Raw genomic sequence first — 24,956 nt, forward strand, 5'->3', positions numbered from 1 at the left:
TCAAGCAGCAGGTGAAACAGCTAATGGACCGCTCGGTGGATGCTGAGAACAGGCTCCGCAGAAATAATGTAAGAGTCCTGGGGCTACCGGAGGGAATAGAAGGAGACAGCCCAGCAGAGTTTGCGGAAACGTTCTTTAAATCACTTTTGGGCCTAACAAACCTCCCAGCCACGTATGTAGTTGAACGTGCTCACAGGGTACCCTCCCGCCCGCTTCCACCTGGTTCCCTTCCGCGGCCATTCCTGGCGCGCCTCCTAAACTACAAGGATCGCGATCTAATTCTATCAGAAGCCAGGAAACAGCAAGAGCTCGTATATGAAAATGCAAAGGTAATGCTCTTCCCGGATTTCTCTGCCGAAATTCAAAAACAGCGCAAATCCTTTATGGAGGTTAAAAAGCATCTCCGCGAAAAAGAAATTAAATATAGCATCTTCCCCTCCAAACTTAGAGTGGTGCATGGTGGCTCTACTAAATTCTTCGATCATCCCCAGGATGCCAATGACTGGATAGACACTCTCTGATCGGGTATAGTGTTCTCCACTTCTAAGCCTATTACTCATTGATATGCGGATTGCTGCTCAAATATAGGCCACACCGTATACACCTATACCCAGCTCTGTGTTGTCGTTTATCTTTAACTAAGCCAGCCACAGAGCTCAGGTATGCCTAAGGACACTGTAACCTATATACTTGTGCACTCAGGGTCTTGATACAAAATCCAGGTGCTAACGTTAATATCTGTTGGGATACAAGGCTGCGTACTTTTGTTTTTCTTTTTGGTATTGCAGCAGGGGTTATGTTATACATATGCTTGTTGCGTATGGGGTTAATGTGTGTACTGTCTATAATGGCCATCGACATCTTTCTCCCTCCCTCCCTCCCTGCGGCCTGCGCTGCTGCTCCCTCCCCGCCACGGCTTTCCGCCGAGCTGCACTGTATTGTAATACAATGTATATGCGCCACTGAGACGGGATGGAGACCCCCCTGAAAGTAATCTCATGGAACGTTCGGGGCCTTGGCTCCGCATTTAAACGTTCCCTAATGTTCCAATACATCCAGAAATATAAGCCGCAGATTCTTATTTTACTTGAGACCCACATGAGTGGCGAGCGGCTGCGCACGCTCCGTCGCCCATGGACTCAGAAGGCCTACCATTCAACCTTCTCTACCTTCTCAAGGGGCGTCTCCATCCTGATCAGCAAGGCCTTGGCGTGCAAAATTCTCTCCTTAGAAGTTGACAAAGACGGAAGGTATATTATCCTACAAATACAAATACATAATGCGATATACTGTATTGTTGGCTTATATGCACCCCCTAACCTCCAACCTCCACTACTTGCAGAGATTAGCAATAAACTACCTAAATTTCTCCCTGCAAAACTACTCCTCATAGGAGACTATAATGCAATTCTGGATCCGACACGGGATATATCTAATCCTAATAAATCTGCGAATTCAGACCTAATCAATTGGGCCTCTGCCCTCTCCCTAATTGAAATATGGAGGTGGAAAAACTCCTCTAAAACTCTGTATTCGCACTTTTCCACACCACATAAATCAGCTTCCCGGATTGATTTGGCATTTGGGAATGCAGATCTGCTATCTAATGTGATCTCAGCCAACTATCTTCCAAGTGGGCTTTCGGACCACGCCCCCCCTTAAAATTAATCTATCCCTTAAATACACAGCTAGCAGAAGTATTTGGAGGTTGGATCCAAAGTGGATTTCTGATGAAAGTATAAGTAAACATATAGCACCTATCATCCAGTCATACTGGGAAATTAATGAGGGCTCGACATGTGATACAATTGTTTGGGATGCATTCAAAGCCACTCTGCGAGGAGAATACATCTCTCAAATCAGTAATCATAGGAAAGAGTTCAACCGAGAGTTAGAGAACCTGCAGACCACTGAGTCTGCGGCTTCACAAAACTTTGCTGATTCTGGTTCTGACTCTGACTTCTTGCACCTAATGCAAGCCAAATGAAACCTAAATTTGCATATGACGGATATCACTAAATCTTCCCTCACAGAGTGGCGCCACGAATTATTTGAAAAAGGGGATAAAAACGGCAAGCTCTTAGCCAATGCTTCCAGGGACCAGGCTGCCCTTTCAGTTATCCCAGAAATTAACCTTCCTTCAGGTGAAACCACCTTTGTCCCCGGCCTCATTGTAGAGTGCTTTCAAAATTATTATACTGATCTCTACAAATCCCACTTTGTGAGTACCCATACTACTATGAACAGCCATCTAGATCAAATAGAGCTACCTAGGCTGTCTAATGAACAAACTCAGGCTCTTGAAGTTGACATCCAAGAATAGACGCCATTACCTCCTTCCCTTGCAATAAATCCCCCGGCCCTGACGGCATCCCGATCGAATTTTATAAAAGATATTCCCGGCTCATCGCCCCCAAACTTAAAACTATATATAATTCCTCCCTTATGGAGGGCTCTCTCCCCCCTTCGTTTTACCAGGCCCACTTAATACTTATCCCTAAACCAGATAAGGACCCCCTTGAATGCCAATCCTACAGACCAATTTCCCTTCTTAACAATGATCTCAAGATATTAACAAAAGTTATTACTACTAGGTTAAACCAAATTATCACGGAACTCATTAGCTCAGACCAGACATGGTTCATCCCTAAAAAGACAACCGACATAAATCTCAGAAGGCTCTTCACCCATATACAACTTAATGCAGACTCCCCAACCCCCAAGGCCCTGGCCTTTATTGACATCCAGAAGGCCTTCGACTCCGTAGAGTGGAGCTACCTATGGGCTACCCTTGCTAAATTTGGCCTAGGGCAAAAACTGATCTCATGGATTCAAGCCATATATAAATCTCCCTCAACTAACATTAAAATAGGTAATATCCTCTCAGAGTCAATCATGTTATACCGTGGCACTTGGCAGGGGTGCCCTCTTTCATCCGGCCCTCTTTGCCCTAGCAATGGAACCAATAGCTGCATCCCTTAGACAAAGCTCTGATATCTCAGGCTTTCGGGTCGGGGGGCTGGAGGAGAGGGTATCCCTGTATGCTGACGATCTCGTCATCTATCTCGAAGACCCGGATAGCTCCATTGTTGGTGTCCTAGATATCTTTGAAACATTTCTGCTTTTTACTGGCCTCGGAGTTAACTGGAGGAAGTCTAAACTCCTTCCACTTACACCAATTTCTACTTCATCATCTACCCTTCAGATTGTATCTATTACCAAATATCTGGGTGTACAGATCACCAACAATGTAGCTGATTTCTATGAATATAATCTCTTGCCATTAATATCCCATACGAAGGATTGCCTAAACAAATGGCATATCCTTCCTCTATCCTTAATTGGAAGGATAAACTTAATAAAAATGAAAGTATTACCTCGCCTACTTTATGTGTTTAGGAACTGTCCCATCTGGATCCCCAAAAAGTTTTTCGCCCAACTTAATTCACTCTTTCTCAGCTTCATATGGAACAAAAAATCCCCCAGAATAAGTCTCAAAAAACTCCAGAGGCCGTGGACAGAGGGGGGACTAGCCTTTCCTCACTTACAGAAATATTATATAGCCAGCATCCTTGTAACTGCAAACTGGTGGCTCTCTCCAGATGAAACTAACGCATTGACAGTCCTGGAAGCCGCCCAACTTGGCTCCTATGAAGCCTTAGCACAGCTCCTCTATAGAGGTCTCCACGCCCCTTATCCTATATCTATTTCCATGAAAACAGTAATCAAAGCGTGGAACCTGGTACACGCATGGGACTCTCCTAAGGCCAAAACGTTGTCACCCAAAACTCCGCTCTGGAATAACCCTATCCTCAAGGAATTCTACACTATACCCGATCCCATCATCTGGATTTCCAAAGGGGTCAGCCTCATCTCTCACATTACCTCCTCCGGTTCATTTGCATCTTTTGATCAACTAAAAGACGCTTATAGCCTCCCCAACTCTTACTTTTTCCGGTTTCTCCAGATAAGACACGTATTTCAGGCCCAGTTTGGCTCATCCCCTCCACGTATCCGTTCATCTGAGATTGAAGACACTCTCTCCAACCAGAACCTCGCCAAAGCACTATCCACAATATACAAAAATGTGATCCTTATCACTGAACCCCATGTTTCCGTCTTCAAAGCTCCATGGGTGGATATTGCTCCGTCTATCGATGATGAAGATTGGGAGGATGCCTGGATTGTACCATTTCAGCACTTAATAGCTACCAGAGACAGGCTCATCCAATTTAAAATACTGCACAAAGCTTACCTGACGCCTGCCAGACTGGCCAAGCTCGACAGTTCCTATAGCAATACCTGCTGGCGATGCAGCTCTCCTCAAGCTGACTTCGCCCACATCTTTTGGAGCTGTCCTAGGCTTGCCCCTATATGGACCCTTGTCTGTGACTTCATATCACAAATCTCTCAAATTGCTGTACAACCAGATCCCACCTGGTGCCTTCTTGGCCTGACCTCCTCACTTGCTCCAAGGAGAACCCAAAGAACGTTGCTCGGACTCACACTTTACTATTATAGGAAAGCTATCGTCCTAAACTGGAAAGCAGCAGATCCCCCTGACCATACAACAGTGGAAATCACTAATTAATAACTCCCTCCCTCTATATAAGGCAGCATACACCGCACGAGGATGCCCTCAAAAATTCACGAAAATCTGGAAGCCCTGGATAGATAAAGCGGAATCTAACTGAGACTGGCTCCTGGATTTTTCTTTTGCCTGACCCCTGAATTTTAACCAGGACGTGGACTTCGGTGGGGGGTGGGGGGGGGGGGATTGCTTTGGACGGCGGGCAGGGGTGGGGGGTTGGGGGTGGCGATAGTCCTTATCTTTGTAGTGTAGTATATGTCTATACAGACGCCCTCCTGCCTGCGCGCAAAGAGAGATGTCTGAGTCTGTATGTTTCTTTTGTTAAAAAAACAAATAAAAATAATTTTCAAAAAAAAAAAATGACAACTGAAGTGAGAAAACTATGGAGGCTGCCTAGTTTATTTCCTTTTAAACAATACCAGTTGCCTGGCAGCCCTGCTGGTCTATTTGGCTGCAGTAGTGTCTGAATAACACCAGAAACAAGCATGCAGCTAATCTGTCGGATCTGACAATAATGTCAGAAACACCTGATGCTGGTTCAGGGTCAGTGGCTGAAAGTATTAGAGGCAGAGGGTCAGCAGGGCTGCCAGGCAACTGGTATTGCGTAAAAGGAAATATACATGGCAGCCTCTATATACCTCTTTCTTCAGGTATCCTTAAAGGGGCACTATGGCGAAAAATTGTAAAATTTAAAATATGTGCAAACATAGACAAAAAAGTATGTTTTTCTAGAGTAAAAAGAGCTATAAATTACATTTCTCCTATGTTGCTGTCACTTAAAGTAGGTAGTAGAAATCTGACAGAAGTGACAGGTTTTGGACTAGTCCATATCTTCATAGGGGGCTTTTATTCTTTATAAAGATATTCCCTAAAAAGGATTTAAACAATGATGCTGGCCAGCTTTCCTGCTCGCTACACAGGTTTTTTTGGCAGTTGGACAGAGCAACTGCCATTCACTAAGTGCTTTTGAAAATAAATAAATTCCTGAGAATCCCCCCATGAAGAGATGGACTAGTCCAAAACCTGTCGCTTCTGTCAGATTTCTACTACCTACTGTAAGTGACGGCAACATAGGAGAAAAGTAATTTATGGCTCGTTTTACGCTGGAAAAAATGTACTTCTTATTTGTTTATGTTTGCACATATTTAAAATTTTACAATTTTTCACCATAGTGCCCCTTTAAAGGCTGTAATTCCTTGAGGGACAGTGAGAGACTATAGTCTGACTGAGTCCCGATTGACACACACACAAATAAGACAAATAACATTTATATCGCGCTTTTCTCCTGGCGGACTCAAAGCGCCAATTGGAAAGAAACTGTCAGTTGCATAGCTGGATGTTAACTCTTTCAGTGAGAGAAGAAAGAAAATCAACACAGCATATTTATTGTGTGCTTGGCACTGTACATACACAAATCTATCTCATCATATCACACCACTTAAGCTGCCCTTGAAAGGAAACCTTAGGCAGTTAAAAAAAAAAAAAATTATACATACCTGCGACTTCCTTCAGTCCCCTTCAGGCTGATTGCTCCCTCGCTGTTATCCTGGGGGGTCTGAATCCTCTGCTGCCTTCCCTGTTATTTCCTCCACTCGGGCGTACTGCGCATGCGACAGGAGAGTTCTGAGCGTGTTAAATTGTCTGTTACATCGCACTGCAATGCCCTGCTGTGAATGTAGCCTTACTCTTCTAGTGCTGATTACCTAGCATGGTACTTTTACATTTTATAACCAAAAATTGATTTTATATTCTTGCATCACTTTTTTGCTATAGAGTAACTTTAACCTGATGCCAATTTGAACAAGGGATCTGATCAACCAACTCCGTTTCGGGGAAATAGTTGCAGTCAGATGATCTGTTTGAACTCTGGATTAAGATAAGGTTTGATGTAAGGCTTCTTGCACACAGAGACGTTACAGGCGCATGTTACTGCAGCCTGTAACGCTCCCCCAACGCACAGCAATGTAACACAAGTGGGCTGTTCACACTGCCCACATTGCGTTACGTTGTAACGCAGCAAAGTGCTGCATGCTGTGCGTTCTCCGCGGCTACGCCGCCTTAGACTGTTTGCACATGCTCAGTCATGTTGGGAAGGAGGGGAGAGCGGCCGGGCACATGGCTAATTAATATTCACTGCACTCAGTGACGTGCAGTGTTTACTTCCTGGAGCGGCCGCTCTGTGCGGCAATTGGCCGGGCGGGACCACGTGATGCCACATGCGTCCAAGAGTACGCATCACGGCATTACGGTCGCCAGAGTGAGCTGCACAACGCGGCTCACTCCGACGTCCACACCAGAGAGCACCAGGCGTTGCGTTAGGGGCACGTTATGTGCCCTATAACGTCCCCTAGACGCAACGTCCTGGTGTATAACTAGCCTAAAAGTAGCCTATTCTATACTACAAAAGCATGACGTCCTGCAGCAGGCGGGGGAGCGGAGTGCACAAAGGATTCAGCCATTGCTGGGGGTGAGTTGATCTGCCGGGCGGTTCGGTTGCGTGTCAGGGATTGGGTGCCTCTGTACACACGCCTGATTATCGACTGAGGTAGTCGTTATCGGCGGCCTCAGCCGACTTTAGTCAAGTGTGTGTATGAGGCTTAATCGCAACTCCTCACCATTAATTATGGGGGATACCATAGTTCTCCAGGAGATAGGTTGGCTTTAAAAGAATGCCAAATGCTTGCCAGCATCAGAAGACTTTCCATATTGTATTGACCGAGCTAGCAATTCATGATTGTGTTATCAGAGCCAGAGTTGCTACTTCGTCCCTTTAAAACCGGATACATGTGAGCAGCTCAGCTTTCCATGATTAAGCTATTGCCTCAGCTGTGTTTATCCACTTTACCCCCGCGCGTACGTATTTCTCCGCCCCTTTTTCCATCCTTTAAAAACCAGGGACGGAGAAACACGTACTTTCCACGTTCCCGACGCTGCCCGCGCTCCCGCTCATAAACACGCCGCCCGCCGCTAGTAAACACGCCGCCGCCCGCTCGCCCAGAGATCAATGAACGGGAAAATCCATTCCCGTTCGTTGATCTAAGCCCCGCAATGATCAGCTGCTCTCCTATGGGCAGCGCGATCATTGTGAGAAAAAACTCACGTGTCCAGCCTCCTTATTCTTCCTCCAAGCTTCCGGAAGGAAGCTTGGAGGTCGCATTAAAACAAAAAGTTACTGTGGCCATCTTGTGGCCAAATAGTAAACTACACCCTACACATTTTTCACATACAAATAAATTACTTTTACACATAAAATTAACTCATTACCTCCCACACTCCCCATTTTTTTTTTTTTTTTTGTAATTAAAAAAAAATTAAAAAATTTACAATAAAAAAAATACATAAATAGTTACCTTAGGGACTGAACTTTTTAAATATTTATGTCAAGAGGGTATAACACTGTTACTTTATAAACTATGGGCTTGTAATTAGGGATGGACGCAAAACTGAAAAAAAATGCACCTTTATTTCCGAATAAAATATTGGCGCCAAACATTGTGATAGGGACATAATTTAAATGGTTTTATAACCGGGACAAAAGGGCAAATACGTTTCATGGGTTTTAATTACAGTAGCATGCATTATTAAAAAACTATATGGCCGAAAACTGAAAAATAATTATTTTTTTCCCCACATTTTTCCTATTTTCCCATTAAAACACATTTAGAAAAAAATAATTCTTGGCATAATGTCCCACCTAAAGAAAGCCTAATTGGTGGCGAAAAAAACAAGATATAGTTCATTTCATTGCGATAAGTAATAATAAAGTTATAGACGAATGAATGGAAGGAGCGCTGAAAGGTCAAAATTGCTCTGGTGCTCAGGGGGTAAAACCCCTCAGTGGTGAAGTGGTTAATTACCTACAAAAGTTGAGCAATTCATGCATGTCTGGTTTTAAAGGGAAGAGGTGGCAACTGTACAGCCGAAAGTGGACTCATACAAATTCAATGGTTATAATTCATAGTATCTAAGAACCTCAGGAATCCTCAGGAACATTATCCTCTTCTTGCAGAAACCATTTTTTTAAAGTTCTGATAATTTATCAACCTTCGTAAGTCTCTGAATCAACCTTAAGAAGAACTTGCATATGTAGGTTTATTATTATTTTTGCAGGGTAGGACAGGATGGCACGACACCTTGAAAAAGCACCAAGACGGTGCAGTATGTACTTAAAGAGGAACTTTAACCAGGATTGAATTTACTCCTAATCCGTTCCTGATACCCCTTATCTCGCGAGAAATGTTTACCTTTTCTTAAATAGATTATCAGGGACGTCTGTATGGCTGATATTGGGGTGAAACTCCTTCCACAGGATGATGTCAGGACCAACCTCCTTCAAGGAGAAAGTGGGAGAAAAGGGGAGTAGTACTCACAAAGTAAGGGTGCTAGGAGAGCAAGCAACCAATCAGGTAGGTGGAGATTATAAACTGATCTCCATTCGGTTATCCCAGGTATTCCAGGCATGGCCCCTGATATTCCAGGTGTGGTCCCTCTCTTGGAAAAAATAAGGGTATCAGCTAACATATATATATCTGGGGACCAATGCCCCTCCAAATGGGGGTTGAGGCGCTCAATAAGGGGCAAAAGAGGCACCCAAGGTAATAAACAATTGCTGGCGACGTTTTGTGGGCTCTTGCTCACTTCCTCAGGCCAGACTAATAATCAGGCCAATAATCCCGTAACTAGGAGGAGCTCATGCTGTCTGCTGGTCACAGGACTACATTTCCCATGATAAACAGTGAATAAACACTAGACCAAGATAAATTGCGCTCTGACAATGTCACATAAGCAGTGAGAATACATATAAAATAACATTCTAATTATTTGAAACATCATTATATTACACATATGAAAAGAAAAACCATTAAATCCCCCTACGGGGCAGTATGCAAGATGACATTTTGCCCATTATTCCCTATGGCCACACTGACTCTTGGCTCAGTCATGCAGGAGGGAGCTCCAAGTACTGCACAATGATTGCTGTGCCCATCTCTCAAGCACATTAAAATATCCAGGCTATATTTAATAACTAAGGTCAATAAGTTAAGCATACGATTGCACGAACACTTAGTCTTTACAATGCAGAACAAATCCAATTGGGCTGACTAGCCACGTCATCAATGCTATATAGGTGAGCTGAGTCATAATGCAGAGAATTGTCTGATGGGATGCTGGTTATGCAAGTAAAGCTGATCCATTAAGGCTCATTCATGCCATGGATAATCATGAAAAAGGGATTGATTGTTGTGCACTCAGTTCACATTGGTGCACCAGTGAATGCTCTCCATAAGGCTGAATGCTGTCATCTGCTGAATATAGAGTAAACACTTGTCAGTAAATATATAATTCATGTGCTGTAATGCACTGGAACTGTAGCAAGGGTAACACAGAATACCAGCAATTGCTGATAGGCAGTCAATCTTTATATATATAAGCAGTCAATCTTTATATAATCATTATGTGTGAAAGATCAGTCACAGACATGCGGAAGCTGAGTTCATGTGTCTTCAAAACATATAGGCTAGGTTTACAGTGGCCAATGCGTTACCTTCCCTGTAACAGCGGGAACGAAAAATTGCTACCAAAGTGGAAACTGTGCCGCACATTATCGACAGTGAAACATACAGTCAATAAAAATTATGATTCACTGTCACTGTTAAAGAGACCCCGAGGTGGGCTAATATAATAAAAAAAAAAGTAGGCTACTTGACCCGGGCGGATCAAGTAGCCTCAAAAAACACTGCTCCCCGATGCTATTGTGGGCCACAATGCCCCACTTTCACTTTTGTGACCTCTGGGTCACGATGCTGAAAAGAGAGGCTGTGTGTCTCTCACAGCGCACTGGGAGGCGGGGAGCAGCAGGAGGCACGGCTAGGGAGAGCTGCCCAATGGCACCTCTGTAGGAACGCCCCTGGCCGGCGTTTTGAACAAGGAATCCCTCTCCTCAATGTTTTCCTTCGAGATAGCGACAAATATTTTCACTAATCTCAGGGGCTATAGCGTGGCGGTTGGGGGGCAGAGAGTGGCGGTGTGGGGACACAGAGGCAATTCATGAGGCAGAGAACATGCCTCTGTATCCTATCTGCCCCCCCAAAAAACTACCTCGGGTTCTCTTTAACGCATGCATTTGCGGTAACGCATGCAGTACATTATGATGCCTCACTCCATTCCAAAGTGGCAAGGCCGGATTTATACTTTTTCCACCACTAGACCAAGTGTGTTGTGACTCTTTCCTTGTGTAGCAGTGCCCCTCTTAATCCATGTGCAGCCCCCTCTTACATATGTAACATCCATGCGCGGCAGTGCCTCTCCTAAATGAACACCTTCTTTAGTCATTCGCTTCTGAGAACGAGTACTTTCTCTCCAACCTTCAGGGTTCGATTGCGTGCGGTACGATCGTACCACCACTTCTGTCGCTTCTGAGCTGCCTGTAGGTTTTCGCAAACGGTTTCTGTGCGCTCTTTTAGTTGATCCCGGAAGGCCAGAACATAACTTACATAAATTACATAACTGAGGATACTTCTTCCCCTACTGCTCCCTCCCAATGTTCTCTAAGTAGGTCTAGAGGCCCCCTCACCGCTGCCCATAAACCAGCTCAAAGGGGGAGAATCCGAATAGGAGATGGGGCAGGTATTTCTCCCTATTTTTGTGAGTGGTCACAAAGGTCCGAAGCAATTGCTTCAGAGTTCCATTGAACCTTTCACACAGCCCATTGGTCTGGGGGTGATATAGAGCACTGTGTAATGGCCGAATGCCACACAAGCACCAAAGTTGTTGGGTCTGGTCAACTGTGAATTGGGTCCCGTGATCCGTGAGGATCACCCAGGGAAACCCCACTCGGGTGAAGACCCGTAATAGAGCGTCAGCTATGGTCTCTGCATGGATGTTGGATAGTGGGTTGGCCTCCGAATAGCAGGTGGCATAACAACTATGGTGAGGATATACTTCTTTCCAGAACGACTGGGTCGGGGAAGGGGTCCAATGATATCTACTGCCACCCGGCTGAAGGGCTCGTCAATTATGGGCAGAGGGTGGAGCGGGGCTCATGGGTGGTCACCACGTTTACCCACCCATTGGCAGGTATCACAAGTCCTACAGTGCTGCTGAACATCCCCCGTAATTCCTGGCCAAAAACACTTTTGTGTTAAGTGGTGGAGAGTTTAGGTCATCCCGAGGTGACCTGCCAGGGGAATACCATGGGCAATGCGGAGTAATTCCTGTCGGTATTTGGAGGAACAACCAGCTGCCGCTTAAGGGTACCCTTCCACTCTGTCACTTGGTATAAAACATCCTTGTCCCATTCAATACGTTTCCCCTCTATTAACCCACTGGATGTGCTTGTCCGGTCTCCGTAATTGCCAGGGAGGGGTCTGTTCTCACCTCGCAAGCAAAGTCAGTAGGGGATGGCTAAAAAACTACCAAATTATGGGGGTAAGAACAGTCAGTGCTCACCTGCAGGGTTTCCTCGTGGGCCACTTCGACTCGTCGAGCCTGTTGCCTGGTTGTAACCTGGAGGGTTTCCGGAACAAATTCCTGGTTAAAGGAGGAGGTTAATCCACCCAAGTCATTTACTAGGAGCACCTCAGCAGGTAAGTTCTCCATCACGCCCACTTCTATTAACTGAGCTGCGGTGTCCCAGTCCAGGTGAATTTGAGCGGTGGGGATTCGAATCACATTCCCTCCAGCCACACGAACGGCCACCGATCGACCGGTTCTGTCCACGGTGGGGACCCTTTGAGGATGAATCAGGGTTATAGTTGCCCCACTATCTCACAGCCTTTGAGCGGGATGCCCATTAATCCAGACAGCCAGCCAAATATAGAAACTGAAAGCAGAAGTCCTCTGTTATTGTCTCACACTGCCCCCTAGTGACAAGTGGCCATAATACACATTACAGCAGAACTAATTAGAAGTGAAGGAAGTGTAACAAATAAGAAATAAAAAAATAGCTAAAATAAATTGGCCTAGAGCACATAAATAAATTGGCTGCTGAAGGGTTTAGCTAATCTTAGGCACATCACTATCTGGAATCAGTTTCCCAATTGACCTGGAAATTCAGTTTTCAGTCCGAGCTTGAATCAATTAATATATAGCATAAATATAAGATACTAGGCCTCTATCTAGGGCATAGTTCCCTAACCCTGTCCTCATGGCCCACCAACAATACATGTTTTGCAGGAAACCACAAACATTCACATGTGAGGTAATTAGTGTCTCAGCGGATCTGATCAAATACCTCTGTGGATTTTCACAAAAACATGCACTGTTGGTGGGCCTTGAGGACAGGGTTGGGAAACGCTGATCTAAATTATATTCTTTACACCATATTTCAAAGAGTGAATAGCTCAGGTCCACTTTTTTCTTAATTACGGTATGGAGATAAAGGAATATTTGATAAGCGCGAAATAAATCAGTTATTAGCAAATTGGTCTCCCTTTGCCAAACATGCTCTAGTGATCAATCTAAATGCCCTTAGAAAGTGTTTTATAGTGGTAAGGCCATGATCAAACCCCCAAGAAAAGGAGGATTTACTGTGGCGCGGGGGAAATGCGGATTACCAGAGCTAAGACATGGGACTAGAGTATGATTGCATTCTGTATTGGAATCTACATTGTGGCCCTTTATAAGAGTGATGTGAAAGAAGAGACTGGAGCTGTGGCCCTTATACAAATGATGTGGAAGAAGAGACTGGGACTGCGGCCCTTATACAAGTGATGTGGAAGAAGAGACTGGGACTGCGGCCCTTATGCAAGGGATGTGGAAGAAGAGACTGGGGCTGCGGCCCTTACACAAGTGATGTGGAAAAAGAGACTGGGGCTGTGGCCTTATACGAGTGACGTGCAAGAAGAGACTGGGGCTGCGGCCCTTATACGCCCTTACTCCAGTTCGCATTAAACGGTCTACACCACTTCACCATGCACAGTGGTTTGAAAGCTCACTAAAGGACCTAAAGAAAGAAGTGCGCAGACTAGAAAGGAAATGGCGAAAATCTCAGAATTCAAAAGATAAACACATCCTTGTCTTTCACCTGGAAAGCTACCATAATGCTGATCATCAAGAAAAAATCCTCCTACCTATCAGGAGATCGACTGGGGCTGCGGCCCTTATACGAGTGACGAGGAAGAAGAGACTGGGGCTGCGGCCCGTACACAAGTGATGTGGAAGAAGAGACTGGGGCTGTGGCCCTTACATAAGTGATGTGGAAGAAGAGACTGGGGCTGCGGCCCTTATACGAGTGCCGAGGAAGAAGAGACTGGGGCTGCGGCCCTTACACGAGTGATGAGGAAGAAGAGACTGGGGCTGCGGTCCTTACACGAGTGATGTGGAAGAAGAGACTGGGGCTGCAGCCCTTACTCAAATGATGTGGAAGAAGAGACTGGGGCTGCGGCCCTTACACAAGTGATGTGGAAGAAGAGACTGGGGCTGCGGCCCTTATACGAGTGCCGAGAAAGAAGAAACTGGGGCTGCGGCCCTTACACAAGTGATGAGGAAGAAAAGACTGGGGCTGCGGCCCTTACACGAGTGCCGAGGAAGAAGAGACTGGGGCTGCGGCCCTTACACGAGTGATGAGGAAGAAGAGACTGGGGCTGCGGCCCTTACACGAGTGATATGGAAGAAGAGACTGGGGCTGCAGCCCTTACTCAAATGATGTGGATGAAGAGACTGGGACTGCGGCCCTTATACAAGTGATGTGGAAGAAGAGACTGGGACTGCGGCCCTTATGCAAGGGATGTGGAAGAAGAGACTGGGGCTGCGGCCCTTACACAAGTGATGTGGAAAAAGAGACTGGGGCTGTGGCCTTATACGAGTGACGTGCAAGAAGAGACTGGGGCTGCGGCCCTTATACGCCCTTACTCCAGTTCGCATTAAACGGTCTACACCACTTCACCATGCACAGTGGTTTGACAGCTCACTAAAGGACCTAAAGAAAGAAGTGCGCAGACTAGAAAGGAAATGGCGAAATTCTCAGAATTTAAAAGATTAACACATCCTTGTCTTTCACCTGGAAAGCTACCATAATGCTGATCATCAAGAAAAAATCCTCCTACCTATCAGGAGATCGACTGGGGCTGCGGCCCTTATACGAGTGACGAGGAAGAAGAGACTGGGGCTGCGGCCCGTACGAAAGTGATGTGGAAGAAGAGACTGGGGCTGTGGCCCTTACATAAGTGATGTGGAAGAAGAGACTGGGGCTGCGGCCCTTATACGAGTGCCGAGGAAGAAGAGACTGGGGCTGCGGCCCTTATACGAGTGCCGAGGAAGAAGAGACTGGGGCTGCGGCCCTTACACGAGTGATGAGGAAGAAGAGACTGGGGCTGCGGCCCTTACACGAGTGATGTGGAAGAAGAGACTGGGGCTGCAGCCCTTACTCAAATGATGTGGAAGAAGAGACTGGGGCTGCGGCCCTTACACAAGTGATGTGGAAGAAGAGACTGGGGCTGCGGCCCTTATACGAGTGCCGAGAAAGAAGAGACTGGGGCTGCGGCCCTTACACAAGTGATGAGGAAGAAAAGACTGGGGCTGCGGCCCTTACATGAGTGATGAGGAAGAAGAGACTGGGGCTGCGGGCCTTACACGAGTGATGAGGAAGAAGAGACTGGGGCTGCGGGCCTTACACGAGTGATGAGGAAGAAGAGACTGGGGCTGCGGCCCTTACACAAGTGATGAGGAAGAAGAGACTGGGGAGCGGCCCTTACACAAGTGATGAGGAAGAAGAGACTGGGGCTGCGGGCCTTTCACAAGTGCTGTGGAAGAAGAGACTGGCTGTGGCCCTTACACGAGTGCCGAGGAAGAAGAGACTGGGGCTGCGGCCCTTACACAAATGATGAGGAAGAAGAGACTGGGGCTGCGGCCCTTACATGAGTGATGAGGAAGAAGAGACTGGGGCTGCGGCCCTTACACGAGTGATGAGGAAGAAGAGAGAAGAGACTGGGGCTGCGGCCCTTACATGAGTGATGAGGAAGAAGAGACTGGGGCTGCGGCCCTTACATGAGTGATGAGGAAGAAGAGACTGGGGCTGTGGCCCTTACATGAGTGATGAGGAAGAAGAGACTGGGGCTGCGGCCCTTATACGAGTGCCGAGGAAGAAGAGACTGGGGCTGCAGCCCTTACATGAGTGATGAGGAAGAAGAGACTGGGGCTGCGGCCCTTACACAAGTGATGAGGAAGAAGAGACTGGGGCTGCAGCCCTTACACAAGTGACGTGGAAGAAGAGACTGGGGCTGCGGCCCTTATAAGAGTGATGTGGAAGAAGAGACTGGGGCTGCGGCCCTTATACGAGTAACGTGGAAGAAGAGACTGGGGCTGCGGCCCTTATACGAGTGACGTGGAAGAAGAGACTGGGGCTGCGGCCCTTACACAAGTGATGAGGAAGAAGAGACTGGGGCTGCGGCCCTTACACGAGTGATGTGGAAAAAGAGACTGGGGCTGCGGCCCTTATACGAGTGACGTGGAAAAAGAGACTGGGGCTGCGGCCCTTATACGAGTGACATGGAAGAGGAGACTGGGGCTGCGGCCCTTACACAAGTGATGAGGAAGAAGAGACTGGGGCTGCGGCCCTTACGTGAGTGATGAGGAAGAAGAGACTGAGGCTGTGGCCCTTATACGAGTGACAAGGAAGAAGAGACTGGGGCTGCGGCCCTTACACAAGTGATGTGAAAGAGACTGGGGGTGTGGGCCGCAGTGGCATATGTGTGACTTTCTCATTGCTTTGTGCTGTGTCGAGTAGTACAAAGTTACAACAACAATGGAAAGTTTGTAAAGCGCTTTTCTACCACAGGACCCAAAGCACATAAGCTTGTCTCAGATCAGTACTTAGTGATGTGTACAGGGGAAGTCATATGATCATACGTGTCTGACTAAACAGATGGCTTTTCATTTTTGATTTAAATGTGTCCTAGGTTGGAGCTATCTTGATTAAGTTTTGCAAGGCATTCCACAGGGTAGGGGCAGCATGACAGAAGGCTCTGGCTCCAAATTAGGACTGCAGAAGATTTCGGCTGAAATTTTGTTTAATGTATAATTGAGCAAATTCTACCAGGTATTGTCAAGTGTATTCCTGTCCTAAAAGAAACAGCACTCTATAGTGGTGGGACTTTCCAAATGATTAAAAAACACACGATTGGTTCACATGATGGCCAGGGGCCCCAGACCTCTATCACTGGCCGGGGCCCCAAGGCCAACATGCGATACCTGGAGGGGAGTGCAGGTGGGCCTGGACCTCTCACACCCAGGCTCTGGACCTCTCACATCCAGAAAACCCACCAACACTGCCTTCATACTGAATGCTAAATTCAACACACACAAGCAATAGAACACAGCAGTACATGCATCCAGCTACATTTAAGTGGTCAGCAGGTGCTCGTCAACCAATCAGGATGCACTGTCATACACCCTTTACCTGCCATACCACATCTAGCAGCCATTAGCATTCAGGTGGGAGACTTCAGTTGGATGCCATCGCAAGATTGCGTCGCTAGCAGGACCGCCCCGTGCAGGCATCCCTCCCACAGGGGTCCATCCCTAAACGCTCACCTATCCGCCATGTCCTGGAGCTGAAAGAAAACATTTAAAAACACACGATTGGTTCACACAATGGCCAGGGGCCCCGGACCTCTCTCACTGGCCGGGGCCCCAAGGCCAACATGCAATCCCTGGAGGGGAGTGCTGGTGGGCCTGGACCTCTCACACCCAGGCTCTGGACCTCTCACATGCAGAAAACCCACCAACACTGCCTCCATACTGAATGCTAAATTCAACACACACAAGCAATAGAACACAGCAGTACATGCATCCAGCTACATTCCAAATGTGCAGATCACTGATGCATTGTGGGAAGCAGGTGAGGTGACAGATTAAGCACTGTTATCTACAATGTAATGGAATGCTGTGTTCTGTAATATACCTTTGTATGTCAGCAGCTTATGCGTCTGAAGGGTCATTTATCAAACCTGTATATATAAATAAATATTTCATGTTTTATTTTAGCTTTTTGAAAGAATATTATTATTGAATATTTCATTATTTTTAAACCATATTTGTAAAATAAATGATCACAAAAAATACTGTAGATTTGTGTATCAACCACCACACTGTTGCACCGTTGTCCGGGGTTTCCTATTAACAATCAAGTGTTTCCATTAGCAATACAATTTTGGCAAATGATCGACCTTCTGATCCGATAATTTGAATGGAAGGGAACAATCGATCAGGCCCATAAACGGGATAACCGTTTTTACCAATCAGATAACTTCAAATGGGATCAATCCAAAAAACGGATCAATGCAACGATGGATCAATCGATCATTTGTTGTCAATTGGCATCATCAACACTATCTGAACTAATGAAATGTATCAATAATGCAGTGGTGTAGCAATAGGGGTTGCAAAGGTTGTGACGGCACTGGGGCCCTTGGGCCAGAGGGGCTCCAAGGGGCCCACCCTTAACCACAGTATTAGCTTTTTATTGGTCATGTGCTGGTAATAATCACTTCTATAGATGATGTGAATAGTAGTAATCATTAACAAACTGTTTTCCATCCCCTTCTTGCAGCTCTGATACTGTGGTTATCCTTGGTAGGTTTTGGTGTGCCTTATCAATTGTTGTGTATAGAGTACTTGGTGGGGGGGCATGTAAAACGTGCACTGGGGCCCATAGCTCATTAGCTACGCCACTGCATTAATGGACAACTTAAGAGAAATTACAATTGCTTTAGTTTTTTCTAATAATAGGCATAGGCAAGATTTGCATTTTTGACTTCCTGTTTGTTGTCCAATTCATTAATTTTGGGCAGTATATTAATAAAATGTTTGATGTGGAGCAGAGGTGAGTTTTTGGAGATCGGTTGCAGATCGGTCAGTGTTTGCATTATTTTTCATTGGCTTGAGTACTATAAAACTAGCAGGGTAGTACTACAAAACTAGCAGGGCAGCGACACAATTGGTTTTCAGTTAAGCTTTGGCTATGCTCACAGTGACACATTCCGGAGTGTTGAGTCGGACAATACACCCCCAATGCTAACACAATGCAATTATATTGCAATGGTACACTTGTAATGACCACTTAGCAACTGCAAGCTTTTTTTTAAGTTAAATTGTGTCAAGATTATACAAGCAAGCTGTGGCTATATCTGAAAAGAGTGCTATAACCTCCATCATGTCTTATTTGTTGTGCTTATTATTAAAATGCTCAAAGCAGAATTACAGACTGACATAACATACAATAAAAACCTGTTTACCGTCTCTTTAGTGCTCATTGAGTTATTCTGTAGGCATTTGTCTCAAGGTGATGTCATCTATGTAAAAAACACAAGTCCCCCCCAGCTCAGAGTACAGCATTGCTAGGACCTGGTATTAAATGGATTTGGTAGATCATCAAATTCATTCCAAATTGTTTTGGTGAGGAAAATTCTGTCTGCTACTGTATGCTTACAGATCTTCTCAGTCACTGAGCACTGCAGAAAAGCACAACGCTGTACTGTTTGCACAGTCTCATCAACCCTCTGTAGCATCCTCAGCATATAATTAGTGAGCTTCAGTTCCCAGCAAAGTGAAACACAGTCTATTAACCCTTTTATTAACTATAGGTGATATCTGTTTGTCCTTACAGAGGGGAACTTTTATTTTTAGTTGTTTTCAAGGTCATGGCTGTTTTTTGTTTGTTTTTTGTGTTCACCTGTCAGCACTGCAGGGGTTTTTTACACATGCAAATCATGAGCTGTCACAATTCTCACCAAATCTGCTTATGGTTACAGTACATCTATACAATTCCTTATCTCTTTTTTTGGTTCTGATGCAGAAGCAGAATGGTTGAAAGATGTTGACAAGACAAATGTTCTGTTATTGCTTATATTGACTTTGTAGTGCTTATTATTAACTTTGCTGTACTTACAGTATGTTTTTAGGCAGAAAAAAAATATGGTGTTTTTCAATATGGATGTTATGTTGGTATGCTTTTATCTAACAGGCAAATGCATCTTTTCTTGTAGGACTTGTGGAAATCTGCCTGATGCACCCGCTGGATGTAGTGAAAACCAGGTAGGTCTGCAGTGATCACAACACAACCACCACTAATTCTGGAAGCATGTCTTTGTTCTCAGGCACTGGAAGGAGTGGAGAGAGATGGAACTTTGTGGCTGGGAGCACACTTATCTGTGTGGAAAACCAAGCGTTTTCTGACGTTTGCGTTTCTGCATCTTTCCTGCCTTTGCATTCTTCATTTGCATGTGTGCATGGTTGTGTTGCATTTTTAATAGTTAATTAGAGAAAAAATTCATAGTTCAGAAACAGGGGTCACTTTAGGGTCAGGCTAGGATTATTAGTAACGGGAAAAGTATTGAGTTAGATTAACGTCATAGATCAAGACTAAAAGCACACTTGAACTGAAAATAAACTCAACAGATATTCAACTGCATGTGTAGTAGTAAAGTTATATAGAGCTGTCCTGGTGTGGCATGTTCTTATTTTTACTTTCAGATATTAAATGTGATCTATGAAGTTTGCACAGCAGCAATATCAGTGTGATATAAGATCTGGTTCGGTCAGCTCTCAAAAAAAATAAGTAATTAGCTTTGGTGTTATCAGAGAAATATTTTTTACTATTTACTTTTCAGGAGAGTGGAAGCCACATTTAGTTGCAGTTTGACTGACTCATTTGCATACATAAAATACTGGTCAATTAACTGTTCTAAAGTAAAAAAGAACAAAATGTGAAGACAGGAAAGCTCTAAGTAAGGCGTGAGCAAAATAGAAAAAGGGGTTTTCAGTGTAAAACATAGCTTTTAAAACCGATCACATTAAAAGTACATTCATGCCCTAGTGGAAAAAATAATTTAATAGTCACAATTGCTTATCACACGTACATATGCAGTCAATAAAATAAAAGCCTGACGCACGTTTCACGGGCACCCAACTCTTCATCAGGCAGAACCTTGAATAATTTTCCATGCTGAAGTAAAAAACAAACATAAATAATCACTAATGTAGTTAGAAAAGCTTTCTTGTCTAGCACCACCTAATTCTAGAAAGTTCTGGGACACACAAGAACCCAAACTTGGTTCTGGGAGGAGCCAATTAACTTCTTAGCATGTTTTTGGGATGTCAGAGAACACCGGATACAAGCATGAGAACGTACAAACTCCATCCACAGAGTAGCATCCTGGATGAGTTTCAAACCTAGTGCTGCTGAAAGGAAAGAGGGCTATAAAACTGCCACCGTGCCAACCAGTTCTCTTACCCTGATATGTGGGTATCTCCACCACTTATATCCCATGTTTGTATAGGCAGGCTAAACATGCTTTTGTATTTCCTCCAAATGCCATCTACATAACGTATTGTACCAATAAGCCAGTAAAATAGATTTCACAGAATTGAGAGTACCTGGGATTACAGGTGAACTATAATGTAAAGAATGGTTGGTTTTGACTCATGATCACAGCCTAAAGGCTTTCATTCACGTCCAGACTTTGCCCGATTATTCTTCATCACAAGAGGACAGCTTGGTTGAAAGTTCTGACATTAGTGAGATTGATGAACATGTTGTGGATGGAGTGAAGCAGAGGTCAGTACAGCATGACTAGTACAATGGCAGCTTAGCCGATTCACACTCTCTACCATACTTCATCTAGTGTCAGGTTTGATAGACTATTTGTAATGAAGAGAAGTTGACGTTACGTTTGTCAACAGGGTGTAGCAGTCAAGTCCGTGTACACACAGCTTATTCATAGTGCACTTGCTATTGTCATTCAACATGCATTTTACAGTCATTAACCTATCTGGGAAGTTAAATCTGTTTGTAATTTATTGTTGTATGACTAGAGCACTGGTCAGCCTGAGGCTCTGTTCCCACTTGCGCTGGATCAGCAGGAACAGACCTTGTAATGTCCGCTCTGATGGTCTGGCTGTAGCCAGGGCAGATGCATTACACACACGGACTATATGGGGGAACGCAGGAGGAACTGTTCCAGAGAGTTTTCAGCGTGAGGCCATGGAAATGTATGAGCGGTTCAGGGATCGCGGGTATGGACATGAGACATTGTGCTCTGGTGCAGAAAGGGCCCTTCAGACTCCACGTGTTGAGTTACTAAAAAAACATGAAAAGAGTGGCTTAAAGACTGGACGGGAAAAGGCTTCCTGTCCTAGCTTTATTTCATCCTATAATTCCAATTGGTCCCGTATACGTGACATATTGACTCGGCATTGGTCAGTGTTGCAGGTCGATCCAGTACTGGGGCCCATTGTCAGTGAGAGACCATCCTTGGTGGCACGGCGTGCGCCCAGTTTGCGGGACCGACTTGTGCACTCCGACCTACTGCCACAGTCAAGTTGGCTAACAGAATTTAATACCAAAGGAATGTACAGGTGTGGTGCGTGTTCAGCGTGTAAGTATGTGGACGTAGCAAGGACTTTTCTAGCACTGAGTAAAACGAAAGAATGGAAGATTCAGTCTTTCATTAACTGTAACTCTGAGTGGACGGTGTATATCATACAGTTACCATGCCCTATGCTATACGTTGGCATGACAACCAGAAAATTGAAGAAGAGGATTTCCGAACACCTAAGTAATATAAACTGTGGCAAGAAACTAAACGGGGAATATCGTAGCTCAGTGGCTGAACATTTTTGTGAGATGCATGGTGGCCTAAGGAATGGATTCTGGTTTAAGGGGATATACAGACTTCAAAGTAATAGAAGAGGAGGTGACAGAGAAAAATGGCTGTTGCAACAAGAAGCAAAATGGATTTACCTCTTGAACTCCTTGACACCGGCAGGTCTGAATCAGGAATTGAACTTTGCCCCATTTTTATAAGAATAAAATAATAACTATGATCAAGTAGCCCCACATACATATATACACAAAATAAAATAAATAAGTGATGCTGGACTTTATGCACAATAAAAATACTCTGGTATTATGTTCACTATGTGTAGGGTTGAACCATAACGTGCTAGAAATGGAATGATTATAAAAAGCAGCTGTGGAAAACTGCGAGTATGCGGGTAGTCCAGCTGGATCATTACCTTGAGGCAGTCAGTGGATGATGCTTTCTATGTGTATGCGGAAACTGTAGCGATGAGAAGGGAGAAGTTCCAGTGCGGAACGCTGTAACCAAGGTTACTAGTGACGTCGACAGGAACGCCCCACAGATGCGTATGGAATGACGCATAAATCACCGACCTGCTCGCCGCGTCACACATCCTGACGAAGCTCGCAGTGGGCGGGCGCAATGCGTCGATGAACGTGGCTTCATGGCGACATGCGTCCTGAGCGCTCCAACTAGCCGGCCGGCCGTGCTGCAGTAAAAGAAACCCCTGTTCATCGTGGCTGCCTGTTAGTACCCGCGACCCAGGGTAGAGCCAACAGCTGACAAGGTTCCCCGCTGAGGTGTGGGTAGGATTGAGCTGAAGACGTGAGGAGATTCATACTCAGTGGAAACACAGTGGATCCAAATGACTGGAAGAGTCGACCTGTCGGTGTGGTGGTAAGAGCCAGTTACCCCGCAGATTGTGTCCTGTGAAACTGGGTGGAACCTGTGCAGCCTGAGCCCTGTTACGGCTTATTGTCACCCAGTGCTATTCAGCCAGTAGCCACTTGCTCCAACACTCTGAGGATAGTAGAGGTTTGGTACCGGTACCAGAGTGAATGGGATGATTGTGGGTGTGCTGAGCTGTGTGGTGATGAGGAGCGCTCCGCATTATTTTAATTGATTTTAGGGCAGGATTGGTGATTTGTTATTTCCATACATTAATAAAGGAATTATACAGTTAAGTCCTGTGAGCGGCAGCAAGTTATTTAAATGCTTACCCCCCCCCCCCCCACACACACACACACACACACACACACACACACACACACACACAAAAAATCCAAAAACATATTGCCAGAATGCTCACCCTCTCTGTCCTGTTTTTGACACCATTCTATGGGCGGGCGAGGTGGGTTTCCACACGGGGGGTGCAGTGTTGGAGGGGGAGCATCAGGCCGAAGAGTTGCAGAGCTGGGAGAATGAGGGGAGGGAGGGACCCCGGCTTCTACGGTATCCTCCCTACCTCTCCTCGGGCGCTCACCCTGGGTGCTATGAAGACTAGAAACTGCGCTGCCTGTGCACACTGCCAAAAGATTCCTGAAATTATCTGGCATGATTGTGTAAAGTCACAACCACTTTAAAATTCCCATAGCTGGATATAACAAACATTGTATTTAAGGGGACCCTGAGCAGTACCGTATAATCAAACATTTTACTTACTTGGGGCTTCCTCCAGCCCACCGTAGGCTGCGACGTGCCCCGGCGTCCTCCTGGCTCCTGTCCGTGTCCCTCCGGCGGATCCTTTACCGGTTTTTAAACTCTAAACCGCGCATGTGCAGGACTGTCACACCGGCCGCCGCGATGATGCGTAGCGCCCGGCATGATGACGCGGAGCGTCAAGTACGAGGAAGAACCGACCCGGGTGTCGCCGGTTAAGGATCCGCCGGAGGGACACGGACAGGAGCCAGGAGGACTCCAGGGCACCTTGCAGCCTACGGTGGGCTGGAGGAGGCCCCAGGTAAGTGACATTTTTGATTATACGGTAATGCTCTGGGTCCCTTTAAAACCATTTAAAATCGCATACAAGATACTGAGCGTGATACCTAATTGCACTATGACAGTACAACAGTTATTGTGCAGGGTGGTCGCCCAGCCTTTGCCTCTGCAAACCACCCCCACCACTGTTGAATTATCTGTATCCCATTATTTTGTAACTGTGTATAGTTTGTATGCTCTATTATACAACACTACAGAAAACTTTATAAATCTAAAATAAAACAACATATAGAGCACAGATGGCGCTGACATATCATTGACTTTTCTCAGTAATGTATTGTATAGGGTGAACTGGAAGGAGTACACTATAGATATAGAATCTGATGAGTAGCTGTCGTTTCTGTGTGTAGCACTGTGCAAGAGTCCAGCACCTGCTAAACACTTTCTCTGAATACATTTTAGACAATAACTGTTTTCAGTATAGCCAAATAGTTTGATTTTCACAAACCCGCAGGAAATGTCTCCTCATTACAGGAGAACTGATGGCATCACCTACAGCAAAGCTTTCTAACGTCAGAACAACAAAAGCTTATCGCTGTTCTGAAGGTGCTGAAAGGGCGTCCCAAATGTTTAAAATAAGTTGAGCAATGCTTTCTGGGCTGTGTAATACTTATCCCTAAATCTGAGGTCAATAAGAATTTCTGGTATCTGTAGCTTGGAAGAAACTTCTGATTCCGTCATGAAACTTGATAAAATATACTTAAGGAGATTACATGTTCAGTTTTTTCCCGCCTGGGATGTTCAGGGCGAATCTAAAACAACCTGGAAGGAGGACCTATGAAAATGTT

General features: G+C 45.3%; 1 protein-coding gene across 1 annotated transcript in view; it reads left to right on the top strand.

Annotated features, from left to right (window-relative positions):
- SLC25A21 (solute carrier family 25 member 21) overlaps window positions 1-24,956 on the top strand; it is a 485,336-nt gene that overhangs the window by 268,061 nt on the left and 192,319 nt on the right. The window contains exon 3 of the mRNA XM_068251900.1: window positions 19,576-19,624. Coding sequence (XP_068108001.1) covers window positions 19,576-19,624 — 49 coding nt within the window. The remainder of the gene's footprint in view (window positions 1-19,575; window positions 19,625-24,956) is intronic.

Source organism: Hyperolius riggenbachi, chromosome 9 (genome assembly GCF_040937935.1).
Source record: "Hyperolius riggenbachi isolate aHypRig1 chromosome 9, aHypRig1.pri, whole genome shotgun sequence".
In the NCBI taxonomy this organism is placed as follows: Eukaryota; Metazoa; Chordata; class Amphibia; order Anura; family Hyperoliidae; genus Hyperolius; species Hyperolius riggenbachi.